General features: G+C 38.9%; 1 protein-coding gene and 1 long non-coding RNA gene across 11 annotated transcripts in view; one reads left to right on the forward strand and one right to left on the reverse strand.

Moving 5' to 3' along the window:
* Positions 1-17,045, reverse strand: part of LOC144685408 (uncharacterized) — a 1,061,419-nt gene that overhangs the window by 906,013 nt on the left and 138,361 nt on the right. The window lies entirely within an intron of this gene.
* The window catches only part of rabgap1 (RAB GTPase activating protein 1), a 206,270-nt gene that overhangs the window by 34,730 nt on the left and 154,495 nt on the right, over positions 1-17,045 (forward strand). For 5 of the 10 annotated variants that reach the window (XM_078549832.1, XM_078549829.1, XM_078549828.1 and 2 more), the window contains exons 2-3: positions 3,491-3,691; positions 11,219-11,456. In XM_078549832.1, coding sequence (XP_078405958.1) covers positions 3,542-3,691; positions 11,219-11,456 — 388 coding nt within the window. In that variant the 5' untranslated portion in view covers positions 3,491-3,541. Of the gene's footprint in view, positions 1-3,490; positions 3,692-10,731; positions 10,842-11,218; positions 11,457-17,045 lie in introns of those variants that run through there. The other 5 variants (XM_078549830.1, XM_078549833.1, XM_078549836.1 and 2 more) reach the window with 3 other exon arrangements.

The raw sequence follows: 17,045 nt of genomic DNA on the forward strand, positions 1-17,045 counted from the left end.
ACAAGCTAGTGGCAGATAGCCCTAGTGAGGGTGGGGTGAGGGGAAGGGATCGAAATGGGCTAAAAGATGGAGATAGCCCATTTCGATCCCTTCCCCCCTTCCCACCACCCCACCCCCACTAGGGCCATCTGCCACTAGCTTGTCCTGCTTGCTACCCTTAATGTCCCCATTAGCACATTCCTTAGATAGTATCACCACCGTCAACACCCCTTTGTCCTTTTGTCTATGACATCTTTGGCAAACTCTTTGCCTTCACCTATCACTGGCACTCTATCGGCCTCTACCTGTCCCACCCCCCCTCAACCAGCTTATATTTCATCCCATTTTTCTATTTCCTTAGTTCTGATGAAGGGTCATATGGACTCGAAACATCAACTGTATTACTCTCTGCAGATGCTGTCAGACTTGCTGAGTTTTTCCAGGTATTTTTGTTCTAGATTTCCAGGATCTGCAGTATTTTGCTTTTATATTGCATTGGTAAACTTAATTTGGAAGGGAAGTTGAGCATTCTCACGGCACTGTAAACGTTTTTACTTCGTAGAGCTGATCTCCCCATATATAATAGTTTGGTAACAGGCTGTGTTTATTTGAGATGCAGGACTCGGGGAGCACTTCCTGCACATGTGCAGTGCCAGCTGGCTGCATTAACATGAACAAGTTGGCTTGACACAGACTTAACAATAAAGTTCAAGTTTCCCATTTTTAGGTCTGTGCAGTCCTTGACGAATTGCAAGCTCTTGTATCTAGTTTACCTATCATTTATCAACTGTTCCCTCTAAAACATGCCTCTGATGATTTCATTAAATGATGAAGCTGTATAATCAGGAAATTTCAGTAAATGAGATTCCCAACTTCCAATGAACTCAGACTGTGAAGAATTGTTTGTAATTTTTTTTAGTTAAACATCAATTTTAAAAAAGTCCTGTTGAGCACAGAATGTACGCTAACGTTTCAGTGCAGTACAAAGGGTGGCATTGTCAGAGATGCTATCTTTCAGGTGAAACATTAAACCAGGGTCTTACCTGCCTGAGTATAAAAGACCCTGTGGCATAGTTCAGTGAAGAGGAGACAGTTTTCCTGGTGTCCTGACCAAAATTCACCCCTAATGTCTTAAAAGGCAATTCAGAGACATAATTGGCAGCAAGAATTAACTGGTGACGCATCACATTTGCTATTTGTGAGACATATCTGCACGCTGGGCTGATCTATTTACATGCATAACAATAGGGACTGTACTTCAAAAGTAATGTATTTGCTGTGAAGTGTTTTGGGTTTTTCTGAGTGCATGAACAAGACCAAATAAATGCATATTACTTTTATACTTGTATTTGAACAGTTTGAGGTTCTGAACTGTTGGGTCTTGATATATGTTTAGATTCCTTTGTACAAATTTTCAAAACTTAGAATTCATTGCATGTTCCAGGTATTTGTATACACAACGACTAAAAAAGGAGATGGATGTGAGCTACTGAGGCAATTTTGTATTTAGTTTTGTATTAGAACCTCGGATTGTTAGCTTCCTAAAAATAAACAAATTGACAAATTCCAACAAACTATACAATGTTTTATTTTATAATACGATGAGGCTGTTCAGTTTCTCCAAGTGGTTTAAGCAAATTAGATCCATGTAGATTAATCCTTTTTATATCAAAATTACTGGTATGGTAGTGTCATGATTAAGTTCCTGGACTAGTCGGAAACCTGGAGCTATATGTATGCACATATGCAAGCTTAGTACTCTGACAATGTGCATGTATCTTAAGTAATCATTTGAAATTGTTTTCAAACTGCAGATGGCTGTTACCATCCATAATCCATATTTAGTAGCAAAGTAGAAACAATCCATGAGTTAGATGATTAATGACAGTTTGGGAGTGTAAAACCTTGGTATTGACACACAAACTCAGTAAACACCGCCGATATCTTCAAATCTTCAGAAATGAAGTTTTCCATGAATTTGCACTATTTGTAGACAGTGGTCAGACACCTCTTTTTTAAAAAAACAGAATTTGTAGGCACGGGAGAGAGCCGCAATTGAGAAGCAGGCCTATTCCCTTTTGATGCATTAGCTCCTTTACCCACCACCCCTCTCATCCAGTTTTCTCTGGAAGTCATTTATACTGCCTACTTCAAAGGCTTTCTCTGATAATCTATTTTACAATTTTTATTGCCATTTAGGTGAAAACGTTGCACCATATGCTCCTTGGTCATGATTTATTAGTTTTTAAAATAGTGTCTCTGGGTGTTTGAGCCCTTTTACCGTTCAGCTTATAAATTGAATTATTTTTCATAGTCTTGAAAATCGCAATAGCATCAGTTTCAAGTCACATTTCAACAGAAATTGAGCCCAATATCCTTAGCCTTTGCCTATAATTGATTTCTAATTTCTGGAGCAGCTGTTGTTCATCTCTATACTCTCTCAAATAAATCGGGGCTTCGCAAACTGTGGGTTACGACCTCCAATGGGGTCACAAGATGGGATTTTGGGATTGTGAGCTCTGAGACAGCAATGGCTGCTGTGGAGCTCGGACTGATTTCTAACAGCTGCACAACCCCTATAAATCCTCACTTTTCTCTCTATTGGTGGGCGTGGCCTATGCTCTGACACTGCTGAGGCCTGATTCCTGTTGCAAAAAAAACCTGTGTAAAGGTAAGTGTTTTTTATAGAAATCCTGCTTTTTCATCAACTCCCCTAATGCCCAATGCCTGTGTTTTTTTTCTCCCACCCCGCTCAGCAACTGAAGACACCCCTCAGTTGAAGAACTGAAGCTTCCCCATCCTGCTGAACAGCTGGATCCTCTGCCTCCTGCCCCCACCCACTCAACAGCTCTTGTACCCCCAACTTTTCACACTAGGATCACACAAAGTCTGAGGCATTAAAATGGGGCCACACTGGGGAAAACGATCGGGAAACGCGCTGGAATAATACCTTTCCTACGGTGACCAGAAGTATGTGCCTCATGCTCCCAATGGGGCCTGCCCAATAATCATACAGAAATAAAACAAATTCCCTAGGTTTGCGCTCTCCCTCCACTGATGCAACCTTTTTGCCTTTATTTAACCATAACCATGCACTCTGCGTAGCCATTGTTTTTCTTTAAAAGTAACAAATTAATTATATTAACAGGCATAGCGTGCAAATCTAGAGAAGCTATAATATTACATTTTTGCTTGATCATAAACTCTTGATGAGCATGCTATACCATAATTCCATTTAATGCCTACTGTTAGCTCCATGATAATCATTTAACAATTGTCCACATTGAATTGCATCCGTTGCCTATTGGTCAAGATACCTAAAAGATTACAATGTGTAAAGCTCCATGACATATTTGGTATGTTAAAACATTGGCTAATGGGCTATGCCAAATGGAAATTTTGGCGATTTGTTTCCATTGTTTGGTCATGTATAGTAAAGAAAGATAAGGATTTAGGATAGAGTTTTAATGAATAATATACCCTTAAATCAGTTTTTGGTTTTATTTTCCAGGTACTTTTAAGTTTTATACCTCATTCATGAGTTGCCTTTGCTTTAGCAGCCATGGATGACAAGGCTTCAGTTGGAAAAGTTAGTGTTTCTTCAGACTCGGTATCCACTCTAAACAGTGAGGATTTTGTCCTGGTTTCCCGCCATGGTGATGACACGCCATCTACCAATAATGGTAGTGATGATGAGAAAACAGGACTTAAGGTAAGAAGGTGCCAGTGTTTCAACTTTAAAGCCTTGAGGATATGCACTGGGAAGCAGTGTGCTTATACATAAGAGGAAGATCTTGTGACACAACATTGATAGTCACAAGTGTGTTATGTTTGCCACTGTTCCTCATGTATTCTACTTTATACCACAGAAGAAAAAAACTATAATTAAAGTTGCTTTAGTGCAGAAATATTCTGGGAGAAGCTAGTGAACAAAAGTTCCTGAAGATTTTAATTAAATTGGAGGTAAATTATCCAAGATCTTTAGATTAAACTCACTGGACAAATGTCAATCGTAAGTGGAAGAGTAGTGCAGATTCAAATCCAGTGCCTTGGGTTGGAACTTTTTATAGAGTGCGGGGTCATATAGGTGGCCTGTCATACCTGGTAATGCCACTGTATCATAACAAAAATCTTAATGGGAGCATTCTAGTGTGTGGGAGATATGCTACGTGGGAGTGTTACAGACTGTGATGGAAGGAGTGTGCAGTTGATCCTGGCCCCACTTCTCCACAGGTCGTAACAATAGTTTAAATGTCTAACTTGCCCACAAAACTGACTAATTGTTTACCTTTGATATTCTTATTCCCAGCATAAAAAGACTCCAGCCAGGCTTCTTTCAGTAAACACAGAATTGATTTATTATAAAACAAACTATTTTTAAAAACAAGTTATAAAACTGGTTAACATACAAGTTATAGTTTAGAAGTGTAACAATTTTCCCCTTTTTAAAAAAACATACTCGAACCCCCATGCACTCTCTCACAAACACAAAACAGGGTAAAACAAAAACAGTCCCCTGCAGAGGCTGGAGTATGGGAACTTTTCTTTTAAAAGGATAAAATTTGAAAAGATCTCGATGCTGTTGATGTAATAGAATTTTGGCCACAATAGTTCTGGAAGTTCTTTCAGATGGGTTTTTGGTGAAACTGTCCTTGATGACTCTTACTTTTCACAGCTTTGCAGACAGATGAGTTATTCTGATTGAGAAGTTTCTGATGAAAGTTCAACTCCCCTTTAGACCGCAAGTTACACAAAGGTGGGGCAGAGAGAGAAAGAAAGAGTCTTTTGCAGCCTGCTTCTAAGGTGCACACATTGTCTGACTGAGAGCCAAAGAATCAAATGTTCAGAGAATATTTCTCAGGCCAGGTGTTTTTAACCAATCAGCAAGAGTCTTTAGCCTGGCAATAGCAGTTCTTTTGTTAACGTAGGTATATGAAGTATCTCTTCCCTCGCCAGGTGTTCCCCACTGGACATCTATCCTTACCCGTAGGTTCTTGAAGAATGGCATGTTCGCAGCCCTGAAATAACCTTGCAGACTTTTGAAAATAACTCACGAAAGAGGATGTCCAAAATTCAATGCCCTTCAAATTTTCCAAAACCAGGTTCCTCACAGAAGAGACAGAATATTTCCTTGCTTGAGGTGTAGAATGAAAATATACTTGAACTTTAGATCCTTTGCTTGTCAAATCTCTTGCAGTTTAAAAGGTTAAAAGAGGAAGAAAGTGCAAGTTGAATGCTTTCCTGTTTTACATGTTCTAATGGATGAAATATGGCATTTGTTATATTTTTAAAGCACTAGGAATAGTACCAGTCCAGCAACTTACAATTTATGTGTATTGAATTAACTATTTTCAATAGCCATGAACAATAGACTAATAATAACAGGTCTATTTTCATCAAAATTCTTGAAAGCAGTGAAATAAATTTATATACAACAACTTGCATTATAGTGCTTGTGGTATAAATGTAAAAGAATCCTATTACTTCACTCTCTTGCCCTCATCCCCCACCCCTCCCCCCACCCCATTATTCACCTTCTAGAATCTGGAATACGTTTTAAAAATTATTATTCAGTTGCACTGGATGTACAGGAATGCTGTGGACATTCTAAACTGGACCTCGTTATTCAGCGGCAACTCATTTTTATTTAAAAAATTAGTCAAATTCATGCTGATATAGTAATTGAAACTTCTAGAGCATAACTGCTTTTTGTCTGCAGGAGCTGGTAATTATCAGCTTTTATAGTTTCAGATATTTTCAAGAGTTAATAGGTTGAGTTAACAATGATCAGTTATCAAATCATGAAAGATGTTTTATGTATCATACATTTTCTGCATATTGAGTATTTTACTACTATATTGGTGCTTGTAACATAGGGCACTGAAATTTGTCTCAAGTGCAGTTGGTTGGGTACATACAATGTTAACTATTAACTAGTACTGCACAAATTACAAACCTCTTAGTCTATGTGACTAGAGGAGTAAATCTAATGATTGCAATACACATCCAATCTTGTTGCTGTCATTAGGCATAATATATTTATATAGCTGGAAGATGCAGCTTCAGAATTCGATATCTTCTTCCCACTTCATATATGTTTTGTTCCAAGCTTTGCTTGGCATTAGTTTCTCAACTTTTCAGATTTCAATCTTTTGAATGCTGGTAGGCCATATAATCCAGCACTTTCTGGATCAGTCTTACTGAAAAAAATAATCAGCTTGCATTCCACAGCTTTAAAACAGACCCAAATCTGGGAAGTGCTAGCATAGGATATGAAGTGTGCTCAAAGGGCTTAATGCATGACAAAAATATTTTGTATCTGTATAAATTGTGTCTTTTAAAAATTGACTTGCCGCTGCATTTAATATCTTGCTGTCAGCTGTTGCTTCCCTCTTTGCCTGGAGTTAAATTATCTAAAAACATCTCAAGTTTCCCATGAATTGAAACCAGTAGTCTTGCATGTGAGAGGAACAGTGTGCCATGTAACTAACAATGAACTCTTAACCATATATGTAATTGCGTCTGAATCTACATAAGCCTTATACACCCTTCTGTTTGTTCTGAAATTTCACAACATTGGATCAACCTGCAAAGCTACATATCCTAGTCACGATTGTTTACAGTTAGGATTAGACACATCAAAACAGCAGTGTAATAGTTGATTTATATAATAGATTTCCAAGACAAGGAAAGAAATGCTGTAGAATCTTGATAGTTTTCGGTACCTCTCCTAGCAAGGTTAATATTGATATTTGCTGGTAGTTGAAACCACAAAACAACTATGGTAGGTTAGTTGTTTTACTAGGCTTGGACCCCTGAGGCCCAACTAATAATCCAAAGAATGAGAGTTTGAATCCTACTGTGACAGTTAAGAATTTGAATTCACTTTGGAAAATAATCAGGGATTTAAAAAAACTGTTAATAGCCACTAATAAACACAGCAGTAGGTTGTGTAGCAGATCGTCACTACATATCAGTGAATTCGATACTGAATTTCCACAGAGATCTCCTGGGAAATGTGGACCATTTTTCCGATCTTGCGAGCCTCCTCTGGAAGCAGATACAGATGACAAAGTTCATCATCACCTCCAATGTGCCAGCTCAGCCTTTGGCTGACTGAGGAAGAGAGTATTTGAGGACTAAGATCTCAAATCTGAGACTAAAGTTATGATTTACTGGGCAGCAATGATCCCCATGTTCCTATATGCTTCAGAGACTTGGACAACCTACAGCAGGCACCTCAAAATACTGGTGAAGTACTGCCAGAGGTGCCTTTGCAAGATTCTCCAAATCAGGTGGCAAGAAAGGTGGTCTAACAGCAAGCCATTCTGTTGAAGGGCAATTAGGGATGGGCAACGAATGTTGACCTTGCCATGATGCCCACATCCCATGAAAGAATGAAGTAAGAAAACTCAAAATCAGCTCTATTGGGTGGGCCATGAAGTTGATATGGCTGATGTCAGACTCCTGAAGCGACTATTGTACTCAACGCGGTCGTGGCAGGAGACTCTTGGGACAGCAGCGGAAATGCTTTAGGGATGTCCTCAGAGCATTCCCGAAGAGGTCAAACATGCCCACTGACTCATGGGAGACCCTGGTTTGTGACTGACCAATATGGGAAAGGCTCATTCAGAAAGGCATGGAACACATCGAAACTTTGGGAACATGCAGAGGCAAAGTCAAGGCATCGGAGGGAGCGCACAAACCTCCAGACAACCTATCTGCCAAGCTCTTCAAGCACCACCTGCCCTGCATGCGGCAGATTGTGCCCTGAATTTATCGGCTGTCACAGAACCCATTTAACAGAAGTAGAAGTGAGTCACTCTCTGACCTGAGGGACTGCCTGAGAAGAAGATAAATCCAGAATGGCGGTAGCCCCTTGGTACAACTTTTTATGACCGTGGAACTTGGGATTGCAACTGATGTACCTTGATTTTCTGAATTTAATTTACTATAAATCCTAGTGCTAAATATAAATAGCATTGTGTTTTGGTTGGAGGAATTGAGGTTAATGACTGTTGCTTGTTGATCCAAGATTGCTTTCTCTCCAGTTCTGTTGGTCTTGTTTTTCTGGTTCCTTTATTTTGCCCAACTTCTGTAGCTATTGCAAATTTATTACATGCATGCCATGTGAAAACCAAGAAATTTCACAGCATACCTGAAGGGTGTTTCAATTCATACATTTTCAGTTCACCTGAACTGGTTTAATGAAAGGGAAAATAAATGAACACAGGACAGTGGCTTGAAGTGAGCTACAAGATAGGGTGTGACTAGTTTTAGCTTCTTGCTATGACTGAACAATAAGAGAAACTGTGGGAGTAATTAATGCACCCAAATATAGCGTATGCTGTATAGTGATTGGTGATTGGAAAGTAATCCAGGTGAGACTAAATGACCCGTGAACTTTCCATTACGCATCTTTATTGATATACATCAGCATTTTAGGTCACAATAATGCTACACATTTTATTAAAGTATGGAAGAAGTGAACCAATGTCAATAGGTGCAGTTGAGAGTAGTTTTGACATTCTCTGGTATTTCAGTTTGCTGATCTTCATATCAACAGTGGTATCTATTATGTAGTCACTGAGTGAAAAGTGCTATATTTATTTTGGGATTGCGTTATAATGAACACAGGGTGCCGACAGTGATACCAAGTAGTTTTAGCAAAAATGTTCTACAGATTTAAAAAGCTTAGAAAATTGTGAATTGAAAGTGTTGGGTTGAAATTGGTTCTAATGTTAATCTAAAAGCTCAATATCTGGTTTAATATTAATGAGGAATACTTTGAAATTGTTTATCATTACTAGTGTGCAAATTCCTGTGGATTATAACATATCTGTGGTCTTGTTTACACATGCCAAATGCTGTGTTTGAGGAATTATCTTGTTGCAATTTTTATGGAGAAATTTTACTAGGATTAGGAGATGTTAGATTTTATGGAAAGTGATCTTTTAAAAATTTGAACAAGTTCAGGAACTGTTTTATGTTGAAATGCCATATATTCATTGTTGAAATTTTAAGTAAACACAAGGTGGTGCATTGTGCAACTGTGACAGCATCACACCCATCCATAATTACATCTTATATACTGATGGGTGTGTTGCTTGTCGTGCAGTGCACAATAGGCTATTTTAACTTGATTTGACTCTGTTTACATATAATTTACAGCATAGAAACAGGCTATTCAGGGCAACTGGTCCATGCCATGTTTTTAATCTCTGCATGAACTTTCTTACTTCATCTAACTCTTATCAGTATATCCTTCTAATCCTTTCTCCTTGTGCTTGCCTAGCTTCCCCTTAAATGCATCTCTGCCTCATTGACTATAAAGAGCATAAAACATGAGTTGAATGGCCTTGTTTTATTCCATCAAGATTGCTCCTTCCATAGATAATGTACAATCCACTGCATAAAGGACTCAACTCTCACTGTTGAGAGGAGACGTTGCACAAGCTGTGGACCCTCAAAGGTAATCAAATCTACAGACCATTGAGGCATACTTCAAAATGGCCTTTCTAGTTCCCACTTAATTTTCCCATAAAATCTTTCTTTATCTCAAGTTTATCCATTTAAAGTTGTGCACTTTTGATCTTTAACTTTTAATATAATGGTCACCAGAGCACAAAACCAGATTTTTGGCTTTGAGTTTATGGGGCTCCTTGGCTGTGAAATGAAACTGAAGCTGATCTTGCTTCCTTCTCACCCCTGCCACTTCCAGGATGTCCTATGCAAATTTACAGGGGAGGCATAGTATGTCTATCTATAATATAAACATTTGAAAATGACATGTTATGGGGGGGTTTGGGTGGAATAACCAACAATTAACTTTAAAAAGAAAAACATTTAAGCCTTCTTGTAGATAAATTAAATTAACAATTATATTTTTTCTCAATAATTTCAATGGTAGCAATTGATAATTTGAAGCCCTGGCCCATTAATGATAGTAGGTGACACAATCTTCAACTAATTCAAACACAAAAATGAAGATCTTAGTTTATTCCAAAAATATAAATAAGCTACCAGTTAAGGAGGTGGTGATGTAGCTCTATAGAGGCGATACAAACTGGTCAGAAGGCAAACTGATTGACCCATGGATCAAAATCTAATTCTCAGACTGGGGATTTTTCTGCGATTTCTTTTTTTTCCAATCACTTATGAGTAAACAGATGGAATATTGAGAGCTGGCAAACACAATAAGCAAGAAAATCTCAGTCTAAAAGTCTTCCAGTGCCACCTATACTGTTATGTTACACCATGACACCTGTAACTATGGCCATATTAACAAGGGGTTTCCATAGAAAATGTTTATTTGGGCAATTCAATGGAATGTGAGACCCATGTATTAATTTTAATGCATTGTTGATTTCATGAAATTATACTGGCTGCACTGTGACTGCCAAAATTATGGAGACCAGAACTCTGCCACGGTCAAGGGTACATCTTTGCAGTGGTGGTGGGGGCAGTGGAAGGAAAATCCTGCTGCATTTTTTGTAAGCTTTTGTGGAATTGGTGCTAGGCTCAGGTATTCCCTCTCTTTTAGGTTGTTAATCTGTTTGGATGAATATTAAATACAGCAGCTGCTCTGGGTGCCACTGACTGACTGCCTCGATGAACTTGCTTGTGCTTTTCCCCTGTCTTGTTTCTGGTCTGACCATTTTATTTCTGGAAAACTGAAATTCCCCTTTATCACCATATGATTTCCTGTAACTTCTCCTACTTTCTGAAATAGCTCTTTATCTTCCTGTTCAGCTTAAGTTGCTGGTTCTTAATAGTTGGCAAATATTTTGTGTACTTTGCTGTGTAAATTGTGTAGATTCCTTAGCACTAGAAGTGTTTGACTGCATGTGATCATATGAACGGTATGTATAAATCCCAGATTTTGTGTTTGTTTTATGTTAACACTTAGCTGCTTATGTGCAAACCATCCTGTCAGCATTTGTTCCTCCTCGATTTTTGGCTGTTCTCATCATTTCTCATGGATTTTCTTTTGTGAGCTCTTCCCTTGTTTCTGGGTTTGTTGTGAAATATTATAAAGATGTAAATGAAGATGGTTTGAACAGTGAGCTACCAGGAAGAAAATTACAACTGACAGTAAATAAAGTGCTTTGCTGGAGTAAAATACGAAACTTAATGGGTCAGCAAGCACCTTAACTAATGGAAACTCGATTCTCTTTACAAGATGCTATGAAGTAATAATGCAGTTAATAAAATTTATCTACATTGTGTGTGCTCGCAGATAGTTGGAAATGGCAGTGAACAGCAACTACAAAAGGAATTGGAAGATGTGTTAATGGATTCATCAATGGAGGGTCATCAAGTTGTTAGGGAGCCTTTGGAAGCAATGCCGGCTTCTGCTACAAGCGAGGAGTCACTGACTGAGGATATTTCCTTAACCCCATCACCTGTCTATTCAGGATTAATGGTGGTGTCCCAGAAACCAGATATGAGTCTACCAATTAAACCAACACAAGAAGGTAAGTGGAATTGTAAAGCTACTGACAATCAGCCATTCTAATGGGTAGCAGAAATTAACAATAGTTCATAATCTTTGGGAGAGGAAAATGCAATTTTCCTTGCTTCTTAAACCATTCTATTTAAGTAGAAATACCTTCAATTTTCCTTTCTCTATGTTTGTTACCATAGGGAGTTCTGGCGATTGTGTTCTGAGATCAAATGCTATGATTAGTGTTAGTTATTTGTGTTGGAATAGGCAGTTGCAGCAGTGCAGCAGTTATTTTTCTTTGACATTTTCAGTTTTTTTTAACCTTTTAAATTGTTTAATTGCATTGCTATGTTTTCAGATGTAACACCAGCATTTACCAGTTGATCTCACATGGCATTGCCCATGGTGAATCTACCAATATATCCTATGACCCATGTGTAGCTGATGTCCTGTTGGATTTGTTGATGTCATTGTCATCCACTGCATTGTGTCTATTCAGTGGTAACGGAATTATGTGCCTGTAACATTCCCTTATTGCCTCATAATCCCAAATGACAGCATAGCTGTAATTTTCAACATTGTAGAAATCATTGAATGAATGACAGATGTGATCCAAAATAAAGAAAAATTTGGAATGATGTATTAAATGAGTCTGCAAATTGGAGTAAAATATGAAAATGGTTAATGAATTTTGCACTGATAGAAATGATCAGTTCTTTAATGTAGCTAAAATGATTTAAATATTAATTCCAATGTAAATTGGGATGGACAGAATTGAATCATAAACTTAAATGTTGCATACATATGTACATACGAATTAAGAGTAGGAGTAGGCCCTCGAGCCTGCGGTGCCATTCAATAAGATCATGACTGATCTGATTGTAACCTCCACCCCACATATCTGCCTACCCCCGATAACCTTCCACCCCCTTTTTTATCAAGAATCTACCTAGCTCTCACTTAAAAATACTCAAAAAGACTCTGCTCCCACTGCCTTTTGAGGAAGAGTTCCACAGACTCACGACCCTCTGAGAAAAAATTTCTCTTCATCTGTGTCTTAAACGAGTGACCCCTTATTTTTAAAACGTGACCCCTTTTGTCCTAGATTCTTCCACAAGAGGAAGCATCCTCTCCACATTCACTCCGTCAAGACCTGTCAGGATCTTAAAGGTCTCAATCAAGTTGCTTCTTCTCTTCTAAACTCCAGTGAAAACAAGCCTAACCTGTCCAACCTTTCTTCGTAACACAACCTGCCCATTCCTGGTATTAGAGCAGTAAACTTTCTCTGAACTGTTTTTAAAGCATTTACATCCTTCCTTAAATAAGGAGGCCAATACTGTACATGGCACTCCAGATATGGTCTCACCAGTGCCCTTTACAACTGAAGCATAGCCTCCCTACTTTGTAATCAATTCCCCTCACAATAAACGGTAACATTCTATTAGCTTTCCTAACTACTTGCTTTACCTGCATACTAACCTTTAGTGATTCATGCAGTAGGACACCCAGACCCCTCTGAATCTTGGAGCTCTGCAACCTCTCACCATTTAGATAATATGCTTTTTTATTCTTCCTGCCAAAATGGTACACATTGTATACCATTTGCCAGATCTTTGCCCACTCACTTAACGTAGCTAAGTCACTTTGTAATCACCTTACGTCCTCTTCACAACTTTCTTTCCCACCTATCTTTGTGTTGTCAGCAAACTTAGCAACCATACCTTCAGTCCCTTCATCCAAGTCACTTATATAAATTGTATGAAGTTGAGGCCCCAGCACTGACTCCTGTGGCACACCACTCGTCCTGCCAACCAGAACGAGACCCATTTATGGCTACCCTCTATTTCTTGTTAGCTAGCCAATCTTCTATTCATCCCAATAGGTTACCCCCTACACCATGAGTTTTTATTTTCGACAATAACCTTTGATGTGGCATCTTATCAAATGCCTTCTGGAAATCCAAGCACAATATATCCACTGGTTCCCCTTTAGCCACAGCAGAAGTGACTCCTTCAAAGAACATCAATAAATGGGTCAAACATGATTTCACTTTCACAAAACCATGCCTGACTCTGCCTTATTACCTTGAATTTCCTTGAATTTTTCTAAATGCCTTGCCATAATATTTTTAATAATAGCTTCTAAAATGTTAATTGTATCCTCTATAGTGAAGACCGATGCAAAATACCTGTTCAATTCATCTGCCATCTCCTTATTTTGCAATACTAATTCCCCAGACTCTCTATAGGACCAACATTCACTTTTTAATGTTTTTTTTTCTTATTTAAATATGTATGGAAACTTTCTATCCATCTTTATGTTTCTAGCTAGCTTCCTCTCGTACTTTAACTTTTTCCCTCCTTATTAATCTTCTTGTCATTCTTGCTGTTCTTTATATTCTGTCCAATCTTCTGACCTGCCAGCCACCTTTGTTCAATTATATGCCTTTTCCTTAAGTTTGATACCGCCTTTAACTTTTTTTAGCTAAACACGGATTGTGGGTCCTCCCCTTGGAAGTTTTCTTTCTCATTGGAATTTATCTATTCTGTGTATCCTGAAATATCTCCATAAAAATCTGGCACTGCATCTCTATTGACTTATCCGTTAACCTCATTTGCCAGCTCACTTTAGCTAGCTCTGCTTTCATGCCCTCATAATTGTCCTTATTTAAGTTTAAAATACGAGTCTCGGACCCACTCTTCTCTCACTCAAGCTGAATGTAAAATTCAATCACGTTATGATCGCTGTCACCTAGTAGTGCCTTCGCCATAACACTATGATCGCTGTCACCTTGTAGTGCCTTCGTCATAACACTATCAATTAATTCTACCTTGTTGCACAATATCAGATATGGTATAGCCTGTTCTCTGGTTGGCTCTAGAACATGCTGTTCTAAAACTATCCCAAAAACATTCTGTGAACTCCTCATCTAAGCTATCTTTGCCCATCTGATTTTTCCAGTCTATATGTAGATTTAAATCCCCCATGATTAAAGCTGTACCTTTCTGACAAGCTCCCATTATCTCTTCTTTTATACTCTGTCCTACTGTGTAGTTACAATTAGGAGGCTTGTACACCACTCCCACAAGTGACTTCTTGCCTTTATCAGTTCTCATCTCAATCCAAACCACTTCTAAATCCTGGTTTCCTGAACTTAGGTCATCCCTGTCTGATGTGTTAATACCATCACTAATTAATAGAGCCACCCCTCCACCTTTTCCTAACTCCCTTTCCTTCCTAAATGTCATGTACCCTTCAACATTCATGCTCCAATCTGTCATCCTGTTACTATGTCTCCGTAATGGCTATCAGATCATACTTATTTATTTCTATTTGTGCTATCAGTTCATCCGTTTTGTTTCAAATGCTATGGGTGTTTAGATATAGAGCCTTTGGTTTTGTCCTTATATTATTTTTGTAACATCTAGCCTTATCTGCTGATTTACTCTTAGATTTGTACTCTGTCCCTGTCACGTTCTGTTTATCATTTCCCATATTAGTACCTTTCTCTTTTGCCTGGACTCTACTCTTTGGTGTACCACGCCTTCCCAAATTTGATCACTTGCTGCCATCATTTAGTTTAAAGCCATCTCTACTTCTCTAGTTATGCAACCCGCTAGAACATCAGCCCCAGCATGGATCAGGTGTAGACTATCCCAATGGTACAGCCTCTGCTTTCCCCAGTACTGGTGTCAGTGCCTCACAAACTGGAATCCACTTCTCCCACAACAGCCTTTGAGCCATGCATTAATTACTCTAATCTTCTTTGTCCTGTGCCAATTTGCATGTGACTCGGGTAATAATCGAGAGATTATTACCCCTGAAGCTCTGCTTTTTAATTTGGTGCTTAATTCCTCATACTGACTATGCAGAATCTCCTTTCTTGTCCTGGTAATTACATGGACCACAACAACTGCATCCTCTCCTCCCACTGTAAGTTCCTTTCCAGCCCTGAGCAAATGTCCTGAACCCTGGCACCGGGCAGGCAACACAGCTGTCTGGATTCTTGCTCTTTGCTACAGAGAACAGAGTCAATCTCCCTTACTATACTGTCTCCTACCACCACTACATTCCTTTTTTCTTCCTGTACCACAGTGCCATGGTCACTCAGTTCATCCACCCTGTTGTCACCACTCCCATCCAAACCAGCTGAAAGAACCTCAAACCTTTGGACAATTAGAGAGGCTGACACTGCTATACTCCTGTCCTCTGGGTCCACTTGCCTGCCTCATCTGCAGTTACATCCTTCTGTCCCAGACTACATTCTAAATCAGAAGACCCTATCCTAAGGCGTGTGTCCACCTCCTGGTACATAGCATCCAGGTAACTTTCCCCCTCTCTGTGTCACAGCGTCTGCAGCTCAGCCTCCAACTCGATGACTCTGAGCCGAAGCTCCTCAAGCTGCCGACACTTACTGCAGATGTGTATGCCCTGAATCGCACTGGCATCCAGGTGCTTTCACATGCTGCAGCAATGACTCATCACCTGTCCTGTAATCTTTGTGTCTAAACTAATTACTTAATTATTTTCAATTATTTATTTTCTTCTATGTATCTATTAATTTTACCACAAATTCCTTGGGAATAGAGTAGACCTTAACTACTTACCGGATACTCACCTAGCTTCTTCCCTGTAGTAGCATATTAAATGTAATTTTTAAATTGGTGACTGAAGGAGATTATATAAAGTATTGATGAATGGGAAATTTAAAACAAACATTAAAGATCACATAAATGACAATTTCTTAGTAGAAAAAGACCATGCAGAGCCAAACAGATGGAAGAGAGTGTCCTCAAAGGAGGCAGGATGAGTGGGAGCTGGGATGGCAGGAGTAATATCTGTGCCAGTCTTGGACAGTAAAAGTTGGAGAAAGAAGTAGAAAGATAAAATTGGTGCAATATTGAACAAATATGGCAGGAATGAAAGGAAACGCATCAGGGATGATTGCTAATGGAACCTGGAGCTCCAATGTGCATAATAATGGGATATGGTTGGCTGATCTTGGGGACAGGGGTGTGGAATGGTGAGAGACAATAGCTTCAGCACACAAGTTTTGGCTGTGTGCCAAAATAGAAATAAAAGCTTTGAGTGGAAAGGACATTGGGAAAAAAAACTATAAGAAAGTTGGAGAGAGGCCAAAAGATTGAAAAAAAAAGATAATATAAAAATACACTGGAGAGAGCCTTAATATTAGAGCGGAAGGCTCTGGAAGTCCAAGATAAAATGTTTTCTGGGTTATTTCACAATTATTAATAACATTTTTAAAAGTTGTTAGTGGTACAAGTGGAGCTACTAGTGTGACTGTTTACTTCTAATTTTTGGAAACTCTCTTGAGGTGTCACCTAGAGGCATTATCATAAGGATGATGCCCAGTGGTGTGTCTCTGGTTGATGTGGTTCATTAAGTGTGTTAGCATAGTGGTCAGTGTAGGTGTGCAGTTGATATGTGCCGTGTGTTAGCATAATGGGTGATGAGTAGCGATCAGCGTATGTCTCTGGTTGATAAGATGTGTCAAGTTAGTGTAGTGGGTGGTACACGTTGGTCAGCCTGCTTGTCACCTCTTTCAGTTGTTGTTGCTGGCGACCAGAAAGAGAGTCTAGTGCGTAAGCCTCTCCCATCA

This window comes from Cetorhinus maximus, chromosome 10, assembly GCF_964194155.1.
Source record: "Cetorhinus maximus chromosome 10, sCetMax3.hap1.1, whole genome shotgun sequence".
NCBI lineage: Eukaryota > Metazoa > Chordata > Chondrichthyes > Lamniformes > Cetorhinidae > Cetorhinus > Cetorhinus maximus.